At 41.4% G+C, this 20052-nt stretch overlaps 2 protein-coding genes across 2 annotated transcripts in view; both read right to left on the bottom strand.

Annotated features, from left to right (window-relative positions):
* SLC12A1 (solute carrier family 12 (sodium/potassium/chloride transporter), member 1) overlaps window positions 1-12975 on the bottom strand; it is a gene marked incomplete at its 3' end in the record, with an annotated part of 38378 nt that extends 25403 nt beyond the window's left edge. The window contains exons 1-6 of the mRNA XM_010188667.1: window positions 12455-12975; window positions 7126-7260; window positions 6833-6908; window positions 1423-1518; window positions 640-779; window positions 69-179 (exon numbers count right to left, since the gene is read on the bottom strand). Of these exons, the coding sequence (XP_010186969.1) occupies window positions 69-179; window positions 640-779; window positions 1423-1518; window positions 6833-6908; window positions 7126-7260; window positions 12455-12865 (969 nt within the window). The remainder of the gene's footprint in view (window positions 1-68; window positions 180-639; window positions 780-1422; window positions 1519-6832; window positions 6909-7125; window positions 7261-12454) is intronic.
* A 6329-nt stretch (window positions 12976-19304) lies between these two features.
* On the bottom strand, window positions 19305-19553 carry CTXN2 (cortexin 2). The gene has a single exon (XM_010188666.1). The coding sequence runs from the start codon at window positions 19551-19553 to the stop codon at window positions 19305-19307; it is 249 nt and encodes an 82-aa protein (XP_010186968.1).
* Between the last annotated feature and the right edge of the window lie 499 nt (window positions 19554-20052).

Raw genomic sequence — 20052 nt, 5'->3', positions numbered from 1 at the left:
TCCTGGCACACAAAGGCTGCACAGTAGGCTAATGTACTGCTTGCTTTTATGTTCCTTTAAAGGTTTACCTTTGCTTCCCATTCCATGCCAGCAACAGAGATGCCGAGAAGACACACAACGGTTATGGTACCGATTATTCTGATATCATTGGACTCATCGACCATCAGTGTATCGCTCTCCTGAAAGCAGTAAGAAGTGTTATTAGAACCAGTCCTTCTCTGCCCAACTGGCGCGATCAGGTAACAAGGCAACACAGAAAGCAGTGAGCTGTCAACGTTTCAGAGGTCCATGAGACCAAGTGTTTGTAGTTCATGTTCCAGCTGGCTCTGTGTAGGTGGGGTTGTTAGGGTGCTGGTTACATGTCTCTTCCTTTTCTGAGTGCGAGATTCTTGTTCAGAAATGTACAAATACATTTGTAAGGTGGAAGTAACGGAGAAGCGCTCTGTGGCATGTTTAGACAGACCAGCTTCTGCCCTGCTAAAGATGTCCCTCAAGCCTCAGCTAAAAAGTACCACCACTTAAACAAACGTCTTGACATAAAACAAACAAACAAGCCCCGAACCAAAACAGAAAACCTCACCCTACAAAACCAAAAACCCTCCAAAGCTTTAATTGTATACATGACACATCTGCGTTTACCTTAAGCAGCTCTACAACTGTTTCGGCAAATCCAACTACATACATAGCAACTGCCACTGCGTTCGCGAAAGCAAAGATAAGTCCTATAGATCCACCAAACTCTGGGCCTAGGCTTCTGGAGATAAGATAGTATGCTCCACCTGCAGACAGAAATTACTGTTATTTCAGCACAACTAACTGCTCAGGTTTGGCTCGTTTTTCTCCACAGGAATCTCTGCTTTTAGCCTAGCAAACATAGTCAATCTGTATTAACTGAGGAAAAAAGGGCATGTGCTTTGTACTGGTTCTGCACTCAGACTTTTCTGCATGCCTTTATTGCAGAAACCTTTTAATGCACATTAGCATGCAAAACTAGACCTTCAAATAATTGTTCATCGTACATAATGCAGTAACACGGAGCAGAGAGAACCTCACTTCCAGACAGATTCTAACTGACTTGGGTCTATCCCAATGTGAGCATGAAAGATCGTATTCTGTGCTATATTATTAGAGCTCCTGCATAATGATGCAGTGAATCTTTGATCTTTTTTGCATATCACCATAAATGGAGCGTATTACTTTGTCAGTTAATTATTTAATCTCATCTCTCTGGGACTTAATATTTATGTCAGGAAGTGCTTAGGATTATATAAATGTAATTTACTGTTGGTCCATTGAGAAACATCACTCCAAATATATTTACTTATTATTGCTTTGCTTATAACAGTTATCTCAATTATTTTATTTTTTTTCTAATCCAAATCTGCAGATTTTTGTACTTTTCATGAGGTCATATTTACTTACCTCCTCTTACTACTCCATTAGTGCAAATGGCAGACATGGAGATGCCTGTCAATGTTGTTACTACTACACTCAGAGCAATAACTATGATTCCAAGACCTGAAAGATCCGAAAAAAGAAAATATATTCAAGTGTATTCAAATACCTGTTCTTCTTAAATGATGTAGTAAAAGCTTGCTATTTTCCACAGAGGTTAGAGCAGACCAGTTATAACTTTAAGGCTCTGAAATGCACTAAAACTTTGTGTCATGAAATACCTGACGTGCGCTTTCCCAGCAAAATTATTTACTCATCTTCCAAGGAGTGGCTGAAATAGAAGAAATTTTATACAGAAGGTATTAAATGGAAGAGATCCATTGATTGGCACCAGCCTTTAAAATGAGGGGAAGAGATGCCCCATGCTCAGCTTGTCCGAGGATGTCCAACCTGGAATGCTCCGAATTAGAAAGACCGGCTGAAAAGCAACAGAAGAACGCCATGAAAAGCCAGGAGCCATCCCTGGCTCAGCAGCAGGCAGGAACATCTGAAACGTACTTCACAGACTGAACTGCAATCTGGGATTATTAGAAGTGACAACTCCAACGTGCCATAAATTGTGATTACAGGTGGCTAGAACGGTTACCTTCTAGTTCCTTTAGAGGTACCTTTTGGTTTATCGCCCCTCTGGCTTGCCTCGTATGAAAATAACGCATCAAGAGCTTTTGGGCTTGAAAGCATTAGTAACCCTAAGATTTTTACCTCCACGGACAAACCCATTAGTTGCTATTGCAGAAGTTGACAACCCAGTAATTGAGGTTACCATCGTGGCGAGAAGAATTATGATTACTCCAAGACCTGTCAGCAATAAGAAGATAAAATATTTTTACTCATGTTCCATGACTCCTACAAATCAGTCTCTCTTTAGATGGAATTTTCAGGCCAGAATCAGAGCAATAAACTGGAAAGATGGTTTGTTGACCACTTGCAGTTTGCAGAGCATTTCCAAGAAGCCCATGTCACAGTAGTAAATTATCCCCATCAGTCTTCAAGCAGTGATCCTTTCTGATAGGAGTACCCTAGCCAGAAGCTCTCCTGATTTTCAAAGGCTGAAGGAAATGAGCAAACAAGTGTCCCTGGGCATGGGTGCTTTTATCTGCCTTTAATACACGTATTGGATGTGTAAGTTAAGAGTGCAACACATGAACCAGAGCTCTTGTGAGAATGCTTCTGTATTTCATCAGGTAATGAAGTACTCAGTCAAAGACTGACTGTGTACGTTCACAGAGCGGCAGGACAAAGTCTGTCAGGTAGAGAGACAGGACCTGAGTGTGAGCCTTCTAGATCCTTGCTTGCCAAGCTATCAAGTGCTGCACTTTTCTACTCTCTCCTCACCTTCCTCTTTCTCTCCAATAAGCAGTTTTACTCTAACACAAGACAAACAATTGAAAATGGAAATACTGCTTTTCAGATGCCATTTACTTTAACAGGTCACCTGTAATGTATAATCTTAGACAATTTAGAATCTTTTTTTTTCAGCTGGTATCACAAAATTGTATAATTAAACAGAAATAATTGAACATCTGAAGATCAGTGATAGGTGATTAGTTACAGGTGAACTGGTTTTCAGTTTGAGTTGAACTCTGAAATCTGAGTATGTTTCCAGTCTTTGGCTGTATGGTCAGGTTTCCATTAACTTTGTAAAACTGCTAGAATCTGTATGAGTAGAGGTGCCTGCTATGATTTAGAATCATAGAAACATTGGTTGAAAGTGACTTCTGAAGGTCTGCAGCTCAGCCTCCAAGTCATAGCAGAACTGCTGCCACCACAGGATTAAATTAGCGATGGCTTTTGCTGGCTGGGTCTTGAAAACCTCTGTGGACAAAGGTCCCACTGCCTCTTTGCGTTATGTGCTCCAGGGCCAGACAGTGAAAAGGTTTTTCTTTGTCTACAAACTGGACCTCCCAAGCTCCAATTGTGGCCGCTACTTCTGTTACATTTTCTGGCACTACCAGGAAGAGCTTGGCGCTGTAGTTCCAGAATACTTTCTTGTTTCAAGTCACGTGAGGAAATAACAACACATTTTCCTCTCAACTCTATTGTTTCTATCTCCATTTGTACCTATGAGAGGAGGGGAAGAAATTACGGTTTGATGCCAAACATGAAGTAAGTTCTTAGTTTTATTTGAACTTGCTAACGCTTATGCAATAGCTCTCTTCCTTCTGTAAGGTACAGAGGTTTTCAGTGTGGATCTGAAGATTATACATTGCTTGTAGCAATATCGATTGATCAGGGCTCGTCCAAATTGAAACTTGGATCCTACAACTGACATCCAGCTAGGAGTACTACAAGCATTGATTTATCTGCTGTATTTCTACCTCTTGGCTTCCAGATCAGATTCCCTGACTTCAGTTCATACTCAGTGGTTATAGACATTCAATCCCTGAATGAATGTTCTTTGCTGCTTAAATTACAGCCACGTTATCACAATCCTTTAAGATACAGCAAAACTAGCATGTGAGATATAAGTGATACGTAACATAGTGTAGGATACTTAAAGTGATTTGAGCTTCTACTAAATAATGTTTCTCCTATTGATTTCTGAACTCTTACTATTACCAGTCATGCTCCTGTTTTGCATGCACGTCTGTATAAAAACAATCCAAATGGTCATTCCCTGTGGTCAGCTACCGTGACATAAAATATGTTGCTAAACCATGCAAATTTTGTGCCTGAGCAATGGCTGAATATAACTGTTAACTATAATATAGTTAGCATAATATAAGCTAATATAAGGTAATATAAGCTGTTAACTCTTAAATCGAGTAAGTTAGAGACATTATCCTTAAAGTAGTTTTAGTATTTGACAAGTTCATGTGCATCCTAAGGACTATTTTTCAAGGATTTTCTATTGCATTTCACTATTCCCACTGTTAACATGTATATGATAAATAGGGTTAGATGTTTTGCTAATTTGATGAGTAATATCTGCTTGGGAAGGAGTTAATGCTAATTAAAAAAACCCCAAAACTTTAACTTTTAAGAAGAAAAGCGCATAAAATAAAGTGACTCGACCAAAGCACCATTGTAATACAATGTAATTTAGCATAATTGTAATATTAGGGGACAGTTTTTCAGTCAACATAAACTGGATTTTTCCCCCTGCCTTTGGGCAACCATTCCACGTATAGGTACAAATACGGTCTTTGGAGAGTGCCCAGATGTTAGGTGGAGATATCAGACCATTTTGGACATGAAACCTTGACAGGACCACACTGTCCCTTTTTTTCCTGGCTGACCATAAACAGAGAACCTTGTTAGAATGCCTTTTTTGTAAGAGCTTTTGCCCAGGACAGCCTGTCAGGATATGGAAATAATTGGGTTTGCTCTCTTTGGCCCTCTAATGATGGGGATATAAATGGTGCCCAGATGGTGGTTTAACTGACTCATTTAATTTCCACGTTAGCAGCAGTACCCAGTGAAATCCCTGAGCCTTGGTGATGATGAGCTTCCATCACTGCTCTCCTTAAGCAGCTTGACTAGGGACTTAAAGCTCATCACTTATAAGACATTCAGAAAATGCATTGGGAAATTATTCAAATGGAATTTGTTGTCTCATTTTCAGAAGTAAAACGAACCTCCTTATATCAGCGTGCAGTTTTAAAAAGCAACAGCAGAGCAATAAACCATAAGAAAGGAGGGTCTGCTTATCAGTGAATTAAAATGGTAAAATTAAATGTGAGAGCAGAGAGGCTGTAACTGATGTTGGTGCAAATTAATGTTAAAATCTGATTAAAGTTTAGATTGAAAACCAGGCATATGGCTGCTAAGAAAGTTGTTCTGAAATGAATTACTCTTGCCTATGGCTATTCTCACACCTCAAAACAAAGTAATACTTCTTGATGATCTCAATAAGTTACTAAACTGCCCTTAAAAACTAATTTTGCATGAAACCCCAGAGCAAAATCTTGGCAATATTAAGATGCAGAATTTTCATGGCAAGGCATATACTTATGAGTGCCCTGGGCTGTACGCTTTCATTTGGCATGCATCATAAAGTCAGCAAGCTCCCCTTTGTCAGGCACAGCGCTGGAGCCACGCACGGAGCAGGTAAAGTTCTTCCGCTTACTTCTGGAAAAAACTTTTATTGCTTTGTTTTTCTTTTTTCAACTTCTGTCTCTTAAGTTTATGGCTGGATTTTTTTCTTAATAAGCATTTCATTTGTTTCTCCTTTCTAAAAGCTCAGTCTTGCTCAAGTGGAAGTTCTGTGAAGTTACTGTATTTCATTGGAAATGAGACTCCAACCATGCCAGACTTTGGAGGTGTTCCCATTCAGTGTTTCATTTCACTTCCGTTAACAAGGAAGTGAATGGTATTTATATTCAATCTGAATTTGAGCACTGAGTTTTATCCAAGACGGGCAGAGCTGATGCTCTGAGGCCAGAGTTTGGACTCCAGCTCCTATCTACTTTTCTACGGTTTCCATTCTGTGAGAACCCAAACTGGCATACTTGACCCTTTGGATTGCTGTTTTCCATGCCATCTGGGTGCCAGTCAGCAATTAGGGCCCATTATTCTAGGCTGTATGGTCATGTACTAGAGTGACACTGCCATGGCCATTCACATTTCTGTGCTTCCCTAGAGCTGTACCGCACAACTACTGATATATTGCACCTTACTGAGCTGCTTCTCATTGCTGGAGAGTCTTGCAGCGCTGTGAGCCCTTTCCTCTCTCACTGGTTTGACCGAACACTCAACATCATGCTGGACGGAGGCCTCGGGGCCCAGTCACCCAGGGACCGGCATCTGGGATTTGGATTGATTAAATTGCACACGGAAGAAGCAAAGATACGGCACACGATGAAGTGTACTCAGGTAATCGATATTAAAGCCATAGCTGAGTTATTAAAATTTAGGGTTTCACAGTGCACTAGTGTGTAGTGCTGTGCTGTAGTTAAAAATAACAAAATCCTGATGAGATGAGACCTCCTTCCAGTTCTGTTTTCATCTTTGCAGACAAGTGTGAAGAAGTGGTGTTTTTAATATGTAGATGACAAGGCTTGGAATTCACAGATAAGCAAAGTGTGAACTCTTAAAGGTTAACTCTGTGCGCACATATTAGAAATTGGCCCGAGTCATGAAGTTTACATCTGTTACGGGATCTAAATACAAATTTCACCAAAGCTTAGAAATATTCAAATGTGATGATCATATGCATAGTTAACAGATCTGTGCCTCTAAGCAGTAATTTGGCTGCGATTCTGGAAAATTCCAATAGTTTGGAGGATTAACATCTTTCACCCTGGCAAGTACTTGAAAGCATTATTTAGTTCAACATGCAAATGCACATCTCAGATTATGAATTAATCATGATCATGTATAGTTTATCCTCTTTATCCCTTTCACTGTTGAAAATTATATTAAATAAGATACATACCAATTCCTGCTTGACCTACAATCCAGGAAAGTCGAATAAAAAGCATCACACCCCAAATATTAAGCATACATCTTACCTAGGTTTTAAAGAAAAAATACTGCATTAGTGCAACGCTGAAAGCAGTGTTAACAACCAGCAAGGTGATAGTGTGCATTGCAGGCTTTTAAAAATCCCCCCAAACTTCGCTCAAGTCTGCCTCCCTCGGTTGCTTCTTAAAAGATCTTAGTGTTACAGAACTGATCTTAAAGTTTGTTTTCTTTTGGCTTTTTCAGAAATGCAGAGAAGTTGCTCACCAGCACACCCTTCACCCATCCGAACTTGACAAAGCCTGTTTTGTTTTCCTCTTCCTTGCTGGCTGCTGCCTCATCTCCGGTGGTGCTCTCTCCGTTAGCCACTCTCTCGGCTGAGCCGGGGCTCACGGCTACGTTCTGAGGGATCACACAGAAAACAAGCACATTTTTGTGCCAAGCAGAGGATACCTGGCTGCTTAAGACAGACATGGAATAGAGGAATTCCAAAGATCAGGTCTCATGTCTCTGGAAGAGAGTGCAATATTCTGCTGACACCAGACAGCAGCAGGTGGGCTTGCTAACAGAGAATTGCTTAAGCAGAGTAAATGCGTTATTATCTGATCCTAATTTGCTTTCATTGTAAACTGTATTCAACATACATGTGGTGTTGATATGTTCGTGGAGCATCTAATGTAATGAGGGTCTCATGGTTGGCCTCTGCGTGCTACTGCAACAGTTGATGCATGACGTTTAGTGTAGAAACAGGTAATTGCTTACTGGAGAAAAGAGACCTGGCTGAGTGCTGCGTGGCAGAGTTATGTGATGACCTCTGGTGTTTTCTGGTGGATAAAGTACAAACATAATTGCAGTAGCAAATGGGTAACGTGTTCTTGAAAGCAGTCAGAGAAATACCAGCGAAATGTAGTAAATAATGCAGAAAATGAATAATCCTTTCTGTGCTTTAGCCGCCTCTGGTATAACGATGGTAGATAGGATTAGGAATTGCCGTATTTGTGATGTATAGAATAAATAGCCCAGAATTTTACATCATTCACATCCAGTTAGACATAAATCTGCATTTTATCTCTTCAGCTCTTCTGCCCCAGAATCTTTGAGACAATTTAGCATCATGATATGTTTCTTGTGGCCTGAATAGGACTTAATCGTGGTACTGAGGTTTATACTCATTGTCGTTGCTACTTGGGTTTTTTGGTTGTTTTGTTTTGTTGTGGGTTTTTTTTAATAGGAAGTTCTGACTGGTTTTACAAGGAGTTGGCCTTACGTTAACTATTGCCAGGTGTTGTCTGGGACTTGGGTTTTTTGGTTGTTTTGTTTTGTTGTGGGTTTTTTTTAATAGGAAGTTCTGACTGGTTTTACAAAGGAGATGGCCTTACGTTAACTATTGCCAGGTATTGTCTGGGTCCTCTGCAAAGACCTTCAGGAAGGACCATGTACCTGGCCATATGTGTCAGGCTATGTGAGTCACTTCTGGAGAGGAATCAAGGTGCTTTCAGGGTTTGATGAGGAATGGAGATATTTCCAGATTAGCTAAACAGGTCAAGGAGGGGAAACACTTACGATTCTGTGAAAATTATGAAGTTATTTCACCTTCTTTAAGCTTCAAGGCTGTTTCTGTATTTTGTCCAGGGACTCAAAAAACCCAACCCAACGAACAAAAATGACATGAAGACCAACTGTGTATGATGCTTATGCTAATGTTTGGAGTCCTCCCTCATGGATGGGGGTTCTAGCCACTAGGATGCAAGGCTGTACAAGGCCTTTGACACAATAAATCCAGGACTGTGCTCTCAAATGAGAAATAAGTGACTGGATAATACATTTTGACATGGATTAAACTTGGTGCCCATAGCCCTTTTGGCCCTAAGTGAAATGGGAATACAGGGTCTCTTGAAAGCATGTGACTTTGAGCTCCTGAGCTACTTAGGTAATTTTAACAGTTCTTACCCTAAAATAATAATGGATGTGTTTGCTCAAAATACAGCAAAGTATTAAAATAAGTTAAGGAAGATTAGCAGAATAACGTAAGGGTTTTTTTGCTACGTGTGTTAGAATTTCAAAGACAAAAAGGAAAAGGGGGGGTAGGTCTTTGTACTTGAAACAAGTTGTTTCCTATGCACTTTGAATTAATTTGTGCTCTCTCTGCCATTATCATAAATTATGGCCTTGAACCTCACATAAATGCATTTTAAATTGGTGTGCTTTAGTGAATGATTGGTTATTTACCAAGCAGCTGTACCTGTGCTACTCATGCATTAAGGATGTGGAATAAAAGTGACAGAACATTTTGAAAAGCTACCAAAATAAAAAGTTAACTGCTTTTAAAACCCCCACATTTTCCTTCCCTTGCTTCAGAACAGTTTAGCCTTCATCTGCCCTGGGGATACAGATGATGAGCTCATCAAGTCTCTGTAACAAGTGTGGAGGATAGCCAAGATGAAGAAAGGTTAGATGATTTCTTATGTGGGGTAAATATTAAGCCCCAGTAATTATCGCCAGCCATCAGCTGTGAAATGGTACTTAGACTATTTTTTAGGGATTTAATTGGCGCTTTGTGGCTTAATGTGTGCAAAAACTGACATGTCTTGCTAAAAGATGACACACATTTGACTCCAGCAGTGTGGGAACCAGATATTTGAAGTTCCTTTCAGCCTGCCTTACATTCTGACATTTGAAAAATTACATATTAAAAAAGTTTATTAAATATTAATATTTATCTTCCAGTGTTAAACCCAGCATCGAAGCACAATGGGAATGCTCATGTGATGTTTAGAAATCTGAAGTCCAATATATGCCACTTCTTATCAGAATCTGGCAGTGGGCTTTTACAGGACAGCAGTCTTCAACCATCTGAGTTTCAAAAAAGCTGAGGGAGCAGAGGGGCAGGGAGTGCTTTGGGGTATGGCGTAGTAAGCCCATATTTAAGTGTTAAAGGAAGAAGGAGTAAAGCATCTTCTCCAGAACTGCATCTTGGGCTATGGGTCTAACCCTGTGTACACTCAGTGCAGCATTTCGTCCCCTCCTTGGTGGTGGCCAGAGGTCCTGCTGCACCCTGGGGCTGGTGGACAGGCACCCTCTCCAGCTGCACAAACTGCTTTTGCTTCCTAATAGGAGCTCAGCTTTTTCATACTATCTCAAATCCCTTCCCTACTAATCTCCTATTTGGTGACCTCGTGTTTGTTTATTCTTCAGAATAGGCTCTGTAGAGCACAGTGATTTGTCCAAGGTCACAAAGTGAGGCCATGGGACAGCCAGGAACAGACTCCAGCCATGCTAATGGTGGGTCGTTTGTTCCAGTGCTGTGCTCAGTGGCTCCCAGAGCAGGGCTACACCTCACGTGAGGACACAGCAGGTTGCCAGCGTAACAAAAATCCCATTACCTCTGACATTCACCTTCCTGTTGTGAGAGGCGTAAGATAAGCTGGATACCAGAAAAAATACGGGAATGATCAACTTAGACAATGCTCTTTTCTCTTCCCTAGCAGTCCCAACCGGTGAAGCAATTTTCCCTTCATTTTATTCTGGGATGGAATCTGCCTGCTTTTTAATTTTCTCTAAGTGAAGGCCTTAAAAAAAAACTAAACAAATTAATCTAATATCGTTTAATATAAACAAACCATTGAGAAATGCAACAGAAAAAAACCCATGTATGTTCTAGTAACGGTCAAAACTGAAATATCTTTAATATGCTAAAGTTCGGTACGTGTTTATTCAGCATTACGTTCAAAGCTAAAATTCACTGTTTTTCTTCTCTCTAGCCACTACTGAAGTAAATTGTTTCTATAAGAGGAAGTTTTTTCTGGGCATGGAAATGTGTTTAGTCCTTTGAGAAGCAGCTTACACATCTGCAAATGAGAAGGGCTCCCAAATTCATATTCTTCCCTTTTCTCATCCACTTGCATTCACTTTTGGACATAAATTATTACCCACGTAACCTGTTTCTCCTTTCCACGTAAGCCATTTTATGCAGGTCTGTGGAGACCTTAATTTAAATAAGTCAGGCCAGAACTAGGAAGCTGCCCTAATAAGATCCTGAAGAATCAGGTCCTAATTTCCTAGCGGCTATTTTTTGTTTGATTTCATTACTTTGTATTAACCCTCCTTAGGTGGAGGTGACTTGCCAGAGAACTGGAGTCTGAACAAGTGAGAAAAATATTCTATTATTCCACTAATGTTTTGCAGTAAGTTCCTTAATAATTTAACTGTTTCAAAGTGCTTAATCTGGTTGTCCCTGAAAGTTCTTATTGCAGCTTTCCATGCTACTTGTTTTGAACGGAGGTGATTCTTCCACAGAGGAAAATCAAGCCTTTGAAGATCTAGATAGGTGAATAGATAGCAAAATTCACCTATCTACCTATCTGAGGCAGTAACGCAGAAGTTAGTGAAAATCTGGTATTTAAGACTTAATATTACCAGCTTCTCAAATTCTTGCCTGTGGAAGCTCTGGACGTGCAAACCCCAAAGGATTACACCTGACCAATGCATGTTCTTCTGACAAGTAGCCATAGAGGGTGACCAAAATGAGGATTATCATGATAAAGGGCATGCTTTGGTATTTAAATTTTTATTTACCATAGTGGCTATGTGGGGGAAAAAAATGGAGCCAACAGGAAGAGCGCACCAAGGGGACCTCTTTTCCCAGAAAATCCCCTGGTCATATGTATCAATAGCAAACTCCCACTCTGTGTTAACCAAGAAGAGGTCCACTCAGAAAGGGTGAGGAGAAACAGCCCTAGAAGATCTTCCAAAAGCAGGTGAGCCCACTTGTATCCTGTCTGGTAGTTCTCTCTGTAAGTGTAGTTTACATTTATGTAGTCCTCTCTATTACATGAGCAAAGTCTAAACAGCTCTTCCCTGTGATACATTAGGAGGAATTTAGCCAAATTATTCCTTCGTAGATGCTTTCTATGTCGTCATTCAAGAGGCTCTTCAGATTCTCTCCAAATTCATTGGTATAATGAGCATGAAGGCCTAAATTCCTCCACTGAATCAGCACCTGAGAACTGTTGTCTGCTATCCCTCTTCTGAGCAAACACGTTCACCCTCAACACACTCATTCTGGACTCCTTCTTGCTGTTTGAAGGGGTTGCTACAGGAATAAACAGGTAGTGCTTTGGATTTCTGATTAGTTGGAATTGCATTTATTGCACATAAGGTTTTTTATAATACTTATACATATTAATGAATACAACAGAGGAATCTGTGAAACTTAGTTATGCACTGACATTGAATTCAAGTTTAGAATAAGTGTGAATTGTGTAGCTTGGTTAAATTATGAATTTATATTCATCATCTGCTGTCCTAACTCTTAACTGAAACAGAAGAGATTCAGTAGTTTCATACTTTTAGATAAGATTAAGCTATGTTTTTTCTGCTAATCAAGTATATTATTATCACCTTTTAATAAAAATCTGTGCTTTGAGCAAAGGGCGCAAGGCAGAAAGCATACTGCAGCTACCAAAGGAAATCTGGTGTTACTTGTGCTTTCTCTCTTGGGCAAGGTCCATGAATGTAAGGACTGTCTCATATTAATAAACAGAATTAACAGCTTGGAAATGAATAGAGAAAATACGTATCTTTCCTTTCCACTTACCTTTGCCAGTTGTTCATGAATTTCTAATAAGCTTGGTCTGCTGAGCTTATTCCCACTGACGCTGCCAGTGTTTCTATAATAATCAATTTTTGGAACTGGGTCCACTGTGTTGTGGCCAAAAGTTTGTAGATAATACATTTTAGCGTGAGTATCGTAGGGATGTAAACTAGCTTCAGTTTTCTCCCCATTTTGAAGGAAATTGTCGTATAATTCTCTTTTTCCTGGTCGGTAACTGATTCTCAGTCTGTTATGTGCTTCGTCAGTAAAAGATGTTTCTTCGTAGTGCGGTGGGTCAGAGCCCACGTCCTCTTGGGATGTTTCACTGTTGTCATGGCTTTCATTAATGATGTTAACTTGAAACCGATTTGCGTTTGGATCCAAGAACACATTTGGCGAATTATTCATGGACATCTTCAGGGGTGCTGTAGACCTCGGTCACTGACCCGTTTACTCTTCTGTGGCTGCAGCTACAGCAAAGGGTTTAGTGCTGTTGCACCTGAAATTTTTGCTCTTAGAGTAATGGAGTTCTGAAATACTTTTCTTGAAATCTCTAAGCCGTCGTTCCTAATGTTGTCTGCGGTGTTCCCGCCATGAAAAACATAAACAACATTTCTATTAACTTGCACAGTTAGAAAAATTTTCCACCAGGAGCTCTCCCCGACCCACCCAATATCCACGAGGCTGTCATCCTATGCCTTGCTGAGTAAAAAAATAGTCGAGTCAAAGACTGAGTTTGTGGGGATGTTTCCGTCTGTGATGGATTCACCTGACCCTCTAACCAAAGTAGTGGTAGTTTGGTACAGGTCCTAAGGGAGGTAAAGGCCTAAAACTCCTCTAGTTTCAGTCTGTTCTCTGAAAACCCACAAAGGACCAGTGACACAGTGAGCATTGATCCATACGAGCTTAGAACACTGATCATGCAATTAACACATGAATAGCGAGCAGCTTTTCCAAGACTCACTTATCAAGTAGCAAAGGAAGCCGTGGGTACAAGGAGTCCTGAGCGCACCTTTCCCATCGCCTGTCATTTGACTGTGAACCAACCACTTCATTCCATAAATCGCACTGCCCAAGTGAGCCTTCTTTGAGCTCTCCTGGCTGAGCAGCCTGGCTGCATGGCAGTGACCTCCCCTCGAGCTGGGACACCTCTCAAGGTTGTCTCTTGAGGAAAAGAGACCTTTAACCAACAGTAGATCTTTGGTAAGTGACCGATACTGCGCGTAACCTTGTAGTATGGTAACCCTGATTTTGTCTTGGTAACTTTGATTTCTGCCTTAGTGGTTCTGAATCATTGTTCAAATGGTTGTGCTGTACAGTAACAGAGTGAAGCTTGCCACTGAACTTTAAGTTCACCTTTACAGCATCGTATTAAAGCCACTTTTGCTAATACCTTTGACAGTGATTCTTGAGGCAATCTACATCACCCATTTGTGACAAACTGGCATCGTTGGCAGGATCCTAAACCAGGATTCACGATACCATCTATACAAAATGGGCTTTGGATCAGATTCTAAGTACCTCAAATTGATTTTCACATACAGTATTTCTTTTAATGATGCAATGTTTAATTAAAGCCAGTGAAACTGTAGGCAGTACAAGGGACGTGACACAGGATTCCATGAACTACATTTATTGTTCATGTCACACTTACGTGGTATGATATAATATATATTTCTCTCATATTCTAGAATTAAATTTGCATGAAAAGTTTGAATTTATTTTTTTTTTAGTTTAACTACAAAAGGTAGTTATGGCTTTAAGTTTTCAGCAGTTCCACGATGGTGACAACTTATGAGCAGGCCATTAAGATAGAGCAAATTGCTAATTTTTTATGTAATTAAAAATAATGTTATATGAGGGAATAAATAGACTGCTGAAACGGATTTAAAAAAAACAGCACTGGGTTTCCTAAATTATAATGGAAGAAATAAATGACTATGGTAAAAAAGTAATTCTTGAGAAATATTACCAATAGTTCTAGTACATTCAAGACAACTTTTAAGATGATTTGAAGGAAGTTGCAGCAATCTGTAGAATCGTGCAGGTTGGAAGGGACCTGGGGGGCTCATCTAGTCCAACCTCCCATGCAAAGCAGAGGGAACACTCAATGTAAACCAGGTCACTGAGGTCTTTCACCAGGCAGGACTTGTCCTTCTCCAAGGACAGGTTCTACAACCTGCTTTGTCAGGCTGTTCTGACACTTATTTGTCCTCTTAGTGCTTTGTTTCCTGTATATGCAGCCGGAACCGTACGTGTGTCACTCTGTGACCATCACCTCTCACTCTCTTGCTGTGCACCCCAGTAAAGAGCAATGGCTCTGCCTTGTCAGTAACTTCACTGAAGTATTGGGTGAGGAAGGGTGGGGGAGAGGGCTTAGGTTCCCCTAATACCTTTTCTTCTTCTGGTTAAACAAGCCCTGCTTACTTATAGGGCAGATGTTCCCACCCTGGCTATCCTGGTAGCCCTCCATCAGACACACACAAGTTTATCGACTTCTTTCTTACATGGGCAGGTGGGATGACAGGTAAATAAACTTAGAACCTGGGTTGCAAGTGCATCCTGGTGAGTGCTGAATAGAGGGGAATGACCCCTTTGCTTGCACTACTGCCTATGGTCCTGTGACCACAGCGCAGGACACCGTTCACCTTCACTGCTCCCAGGACATGGTGGTGACTTCTCTGGAGCCTGCTGATCACCAGGTCCCCACCAGGAGAGTTGGTCCCTGCCAGTGAGGCCCCAGCTCGTTCTGTGCAGAGGTTCTAGTCTGTCCGAGGTGCAGGATTTGCATCTGTCCTTGTTGAGTGCCATGAGATTCCTGTTGGCCCGTTTCTCTAGCCTGTCTATGTTCCTCTGCATGGCAGCCCATGGAGGTGCACAGATGACAGCTGTACATTCTGCTTCCCACCTCCACTTTCCCACACAGCCTCCCTCAAATAAACCAAACAAGCAAACAAAAAGCCTAAGAGCAAAAGGTACTTATGTTTAAGGCCTGTAGTGGGTTAAGCACCTTTTCCAGCATCTTACAGGATGGCCTAGAGGGCCTTGAGAGGAGCGACTGAAACAACAGCAATGCACGTGGCTTGAACCGCGCCTCTAGGGAGGTAAGGGAGTGTGATCCTGTGGACCTGTACAATGCCATAGCAGGCCAGGTCTGTTCAAACTCACTAAAGCACACCATGCTTAGACACTGAAACTCTGCAAGTCTATGGGAAAAAACATCTGTGTGTATAATGGAGTATCTGAACTGAAAATCTGGGTAAATAAGCACGTAGGATGCATTTGTTCAAGTTTCTTTGCTTTCACAAGCAGTTGGACTAGATGACCTCCAGAGAGATTTTTTTTTCCCAATTTAAATTCCTCAATAATTTTCTGACCTGCATTTGGCTCTTTGGCACTGAACAATAAAACCCCGCATCAATATTTATACATCGGCAGTGTAAATTTTCTCTAAAATCACATATCAAAATTATAATTTGAGGAGCTGATAATCGAATGTCCTCCATCTTCAGTGCGAGGTACAGCTAATGCCTGTTTTTTCTCTTCTATCAGCTATAGATTATATTCTGCTGTCGCATCCCTGCTATGATACCACTTTATAACCCACTCGTATTTATGCTGTTTTTCCTGCTTAATGCTTTGCAAGCCTCACAGTAACATGCTACATTTATTTAGTTTATTTTTCTTCTGCTGGGTTTGGACGAACGTCATTATTATTACTACTACACATTTCTGACCATAGATAATATTCTGCTACCTTCAGCCTTTTAAAGTCGTAAGGCAGGGTTTCATCTTCAGGCATGAAGGAGCAAACCCAAGTCTTTAGTCATTAAAGTCAGTGAAACCAGGTGTGTTTCCATCCCCGTGACTGAATAAACCCTTGATGCTTTGGTGAGAATTAGACTTCTGCTACAGAGTAAAACGAGTCTGTAATCTCACCGCTCTGTTTCCATAATATTACTATTTTGCCAGGAAAAGAAAAGTTTCTTACCTTGCTGCTGTTCTTGAAAACGATACTTTGATTTTCAGAGTGTATTTCCAGAGGTCTCTCAACTGTTATTTGCCATTAATTTTGTGTTCAGTATTCTAGCATTACACAGAAATAATCCAGTTTACCTTTCTAAGGGTAATTTAACTCACCATTCAGTCCCGTGGTTTTGGGGAAGGACAATCTGCCTCTTTTATTCACGCACATGGTCTGTCCCTCTCTGTGAGGCCTTACAGACTCTGCCTTATTGGCCAGATTTTCCTCCTGCTTAATACACTGAATAGATCACCCAATCCCTTTCTTTCAAAACATTTCTAGATGATGATTTAGAGGAGCATTCTGGCTTGTTAACTATTAACCAGCAAATGTACCTATCCATTACAATCACTGGGTTTATGGTATTGCAAAATTTCTAAGGGAGGCTGAAAATACTTTTGTTATCTCCATTTCCCTCCCAGCTGTGCCTGATCTCTCTATTTTTCAGTTCTGCGTATATAGTAATGGAGATAACGAGTTCAGGCTTCTGCTCAGCACATTTCATGCAGAACTGGTTCCAGTGAAGCCAGCGGGATCAATCACTGGAGGGTCCCCCTGTCCTACATGGGTTTTTGAACCATTTACTCCTAACCCCCTCCCAAGTTTTACTCTGTATATTTTAGGCAAACGTCTGGAAAAGTCTGTTCTGTGTATTCTGCCAAGGAAGGCTGACTCTGTGTGGTTCAGGGGTGCGGAGAAGGGTGGACAGGAAATGATGAAGCTTTGTTATCATAAGGGGATTTGAGAATTGCTTCCAGTAATAGACTGGGTCAAGAACAAAAGTAGTAAGAGAGTACCGAGGTTCCCTGAGTATGTTTGCTGTTTGCAGCGTAGTTTAGAGATAACTCACCTGTATTTAACCCAGATAACTTGAATACCTTCAGCACTCCAGCCTGACAGGAGAGCTCAGCTGTGCTGATTAGGTGTCCGTAAAAACAACGGCAGTGTCAGGTCTCTGCGGTGGCTTAACCTACCCAGCAATAACAGATCACATGAATTAGTGTGCTGATATCTACCTTTGATTTTGTGGTTACATTAACCAGGATAAATGCAATACACTGCACCTCTGAGGGTCTGGCATTTTTTCTTAGGCAGAACCTGGAGCAGTTTGAAAGCTCTGACTTCCACAAAACTGTTTGGTTTATAATTCAAACGGACCAGTGTAGATTCACGTTTGCTGTTCCTCTCTCAAATTCCTCAGACAGGAGATTCATGTATTCCCTGTACAATTCCCTGTACAATCAAGTATTTAATGTTCCAAATGGCACCTGAGCTCTGCTGTTCCACTGCCTGACTCTGCCTGGTACATAGGGCAAAAGGGACAGCATGCATTTTTCAGGATACAGATAACTACTGTAACTGATCTCCTTGTCTTTGCTCCTCGTTGCAAACAGAGCTGTTTAGCAGAAGTGACAGTGCTTAAAATTCTGCCAACCTTCTTAAAAACTGAATTGAATTTCTGTCAAGCACTGTCGCACTTGCTGAACAGCTGTGGATATGAGGGTGACCTTGAATACCCAGATTGGAGTCCCTGCTTTCACTGTTAGTCCTTCTGCCTTGATAGGATCTCCTATGACCAAGCACTCAGGTTGGCTGTGCAGATCGTGACCGTGCACGGTTGTAAGAGCACACACAGAAGCAGCAGGAGAGGCTCTGGAGGGTCTGGAGATCCCCAGTCAGCCCCGGGCCCCTGTCCCTCACGGGGGCTGGGTACCAAGTACGCAGCAGGACTGATCTGCCTTGGGCTTGCCAAGCTGCTGGAGTTACTGCTGGGAGCTGTTCACCACGCGGTTTTAAGTTCCAGTTTAAACTGAATCATCTTCCTTAAAAACGTAGAGTAAAAAAAACGGCACGCCTTGAGCAATTCAGACAGACTGCAAGACTGGCTACTTAACATCTATTTACCTTTTCACCTAAAATGTTTAACGATACGGGAGACACTGGTGGTTCAGACTGGAGTTCTGAGCAGGTAATACGTTTTGTATCGCTGAATGTTTATAGAATAAAACATTTATTTAATGATGTTTGTTTCCTTCCCACTAACTCTTGTTTTACTTTCTGTTGCTGTGGAGTAGGAGAAGGGAGACCTATCCAAAAACTACCCTGATATGAGCAGAAAGGAATAGGACTACGCACTGTTTGCAGAGGACCACAGCAAGTCCCACACAGGAGAAGCACCATGTGCTTTCTTTACAAACAGTCAGGAGTACAGCACCTGCTCTTCCTGCAGGGTAAGAGGTGGGTTTGCAGCTGAAGTGATCTTTAGCTTTGCCCTCAGTTCATTATTATTGGTAGTGCATGGACCAACGCTTGTTCTCTCATCTCGGCAGTGTGGATACTCACCTCTTGCTTGTGCCTCCTCTGAGCCACCACCATTTGTTGTCCTCTGCCTTTGTGTTCTCTGTACACAACCACAGACTCTGAGCTTTAGCAAGGTGTGTCAGATGAGGAGGGGAGGGAGTTACCACTTAGGTATTCACCATCCATGAGCCGGTCTTTTGTCCTTCACCTTTCTCTCCAGCCTATCACGAGATGCTCCTCAGAGCAGGTATCATCTGATTCTTAAAATACCTTCTGGCCATGATAACTTTCTAGTGAATTGTTTATTGTAGTACTTCTTTGCTGTTAGGAATTTCTTACCCACCGTTCCACTGTTCCTCAAACAAAAGCAACATGAGGTGCCTTTTGTGTTTGCAACAAATATTTATTTAACAAAATGGACGCCACCAACATATCTCCAAAAACGCAGGTACGTGTAACAAACATAACGACAGTTGGTTTCCAAAACGAAATCAACATCAAATTTAAGGCAGGATACTCTGTGAGTTTTCATGCAAGAGCATATTCAAAAGTTCCTTTATCCAACCCCTCGACTTCATCTTCCCAGGTAGAAGAAGGCATGCTACTGTAGGGGTCTAGCAAGATTTTGAAGCATCTGATAATCAGAAGTCCCAGGAAGACACACAGAATCCCCACAAAGGCAAAGCCAGTTTTCTGCTCTAAAGTCAGAGGGAAGGCAGACATTTCGTTGACACTCATGCTGGCTGAAGAGTTGCTGCAGTAATTACTGCTCATCATTGGGCATCACATCCTGGTGACTCGGGGGGGGGTTCACCTCTACTGCTTCTTTGCCTGTGTAGAAAAGTAGAGTCAGTTTGGCTAGGTCTAAAGGGGGTGTTCATATCTGAGCTGTAGCATATGAACGTTTGGAAATGCAAAGCAGCTTGGATTTCAGTACTGTCCTGTTGTTTATTCACATTTACATTAATGGGATAAAACTGCAACTTTTAGCCCCTACACACCATCCACTTACTGGCCTCTGTTATGAGACGGCAAACTCTCAGTTTTTCCTGGCTTCCTGTCTCAGAACAGAGCAGTTTCAGCACTTTGGCAGACTGGGCACAAGCCTACAGGGGAGGCAATGCTCACCAAGGTCTCCTCCTGGAGGAACCAGTCTGTTTTCTGAGATGGCTTTACACTTCAGTCCTTAAACCAGTTAAACTTGCACTGACCTTCAAGGGAACTTCAGCCAAATAGCATGAATTTTGCTCATGTAATTTAGCTTACGAATCTAAAT

Source organism: Mesitornis unicolor, unplaced genomic scaffold (genome assembly GCF_000695765.1).
Source record: "Mesitornis unicolor isolate BGI_N332 unplaced genomic scaffold, ASM69576v1 scaffold8227, whole genome shotgun sequence".
In the NCBI taxonomy this organism is placed as follows: Eukaryota; Metazoa; Chordata; class Aves; order Mesitornithiformes; family Mesitornithidae; genus Mesitornis; species Mesitornis unicolor.
This window is presented reverse-complemented; position numbering and strand designations above follow the sequence as displayed.

Excerpts from the sequence above, each read along its gene's own strand:
- CTXN2 (XM_010188666.1), bottom strand. The coding sequence starts at position 19,553 with ATGATGAGCAGTAATTACTGCAGCAACTCTTCAGCCAGCATGAGTGTC.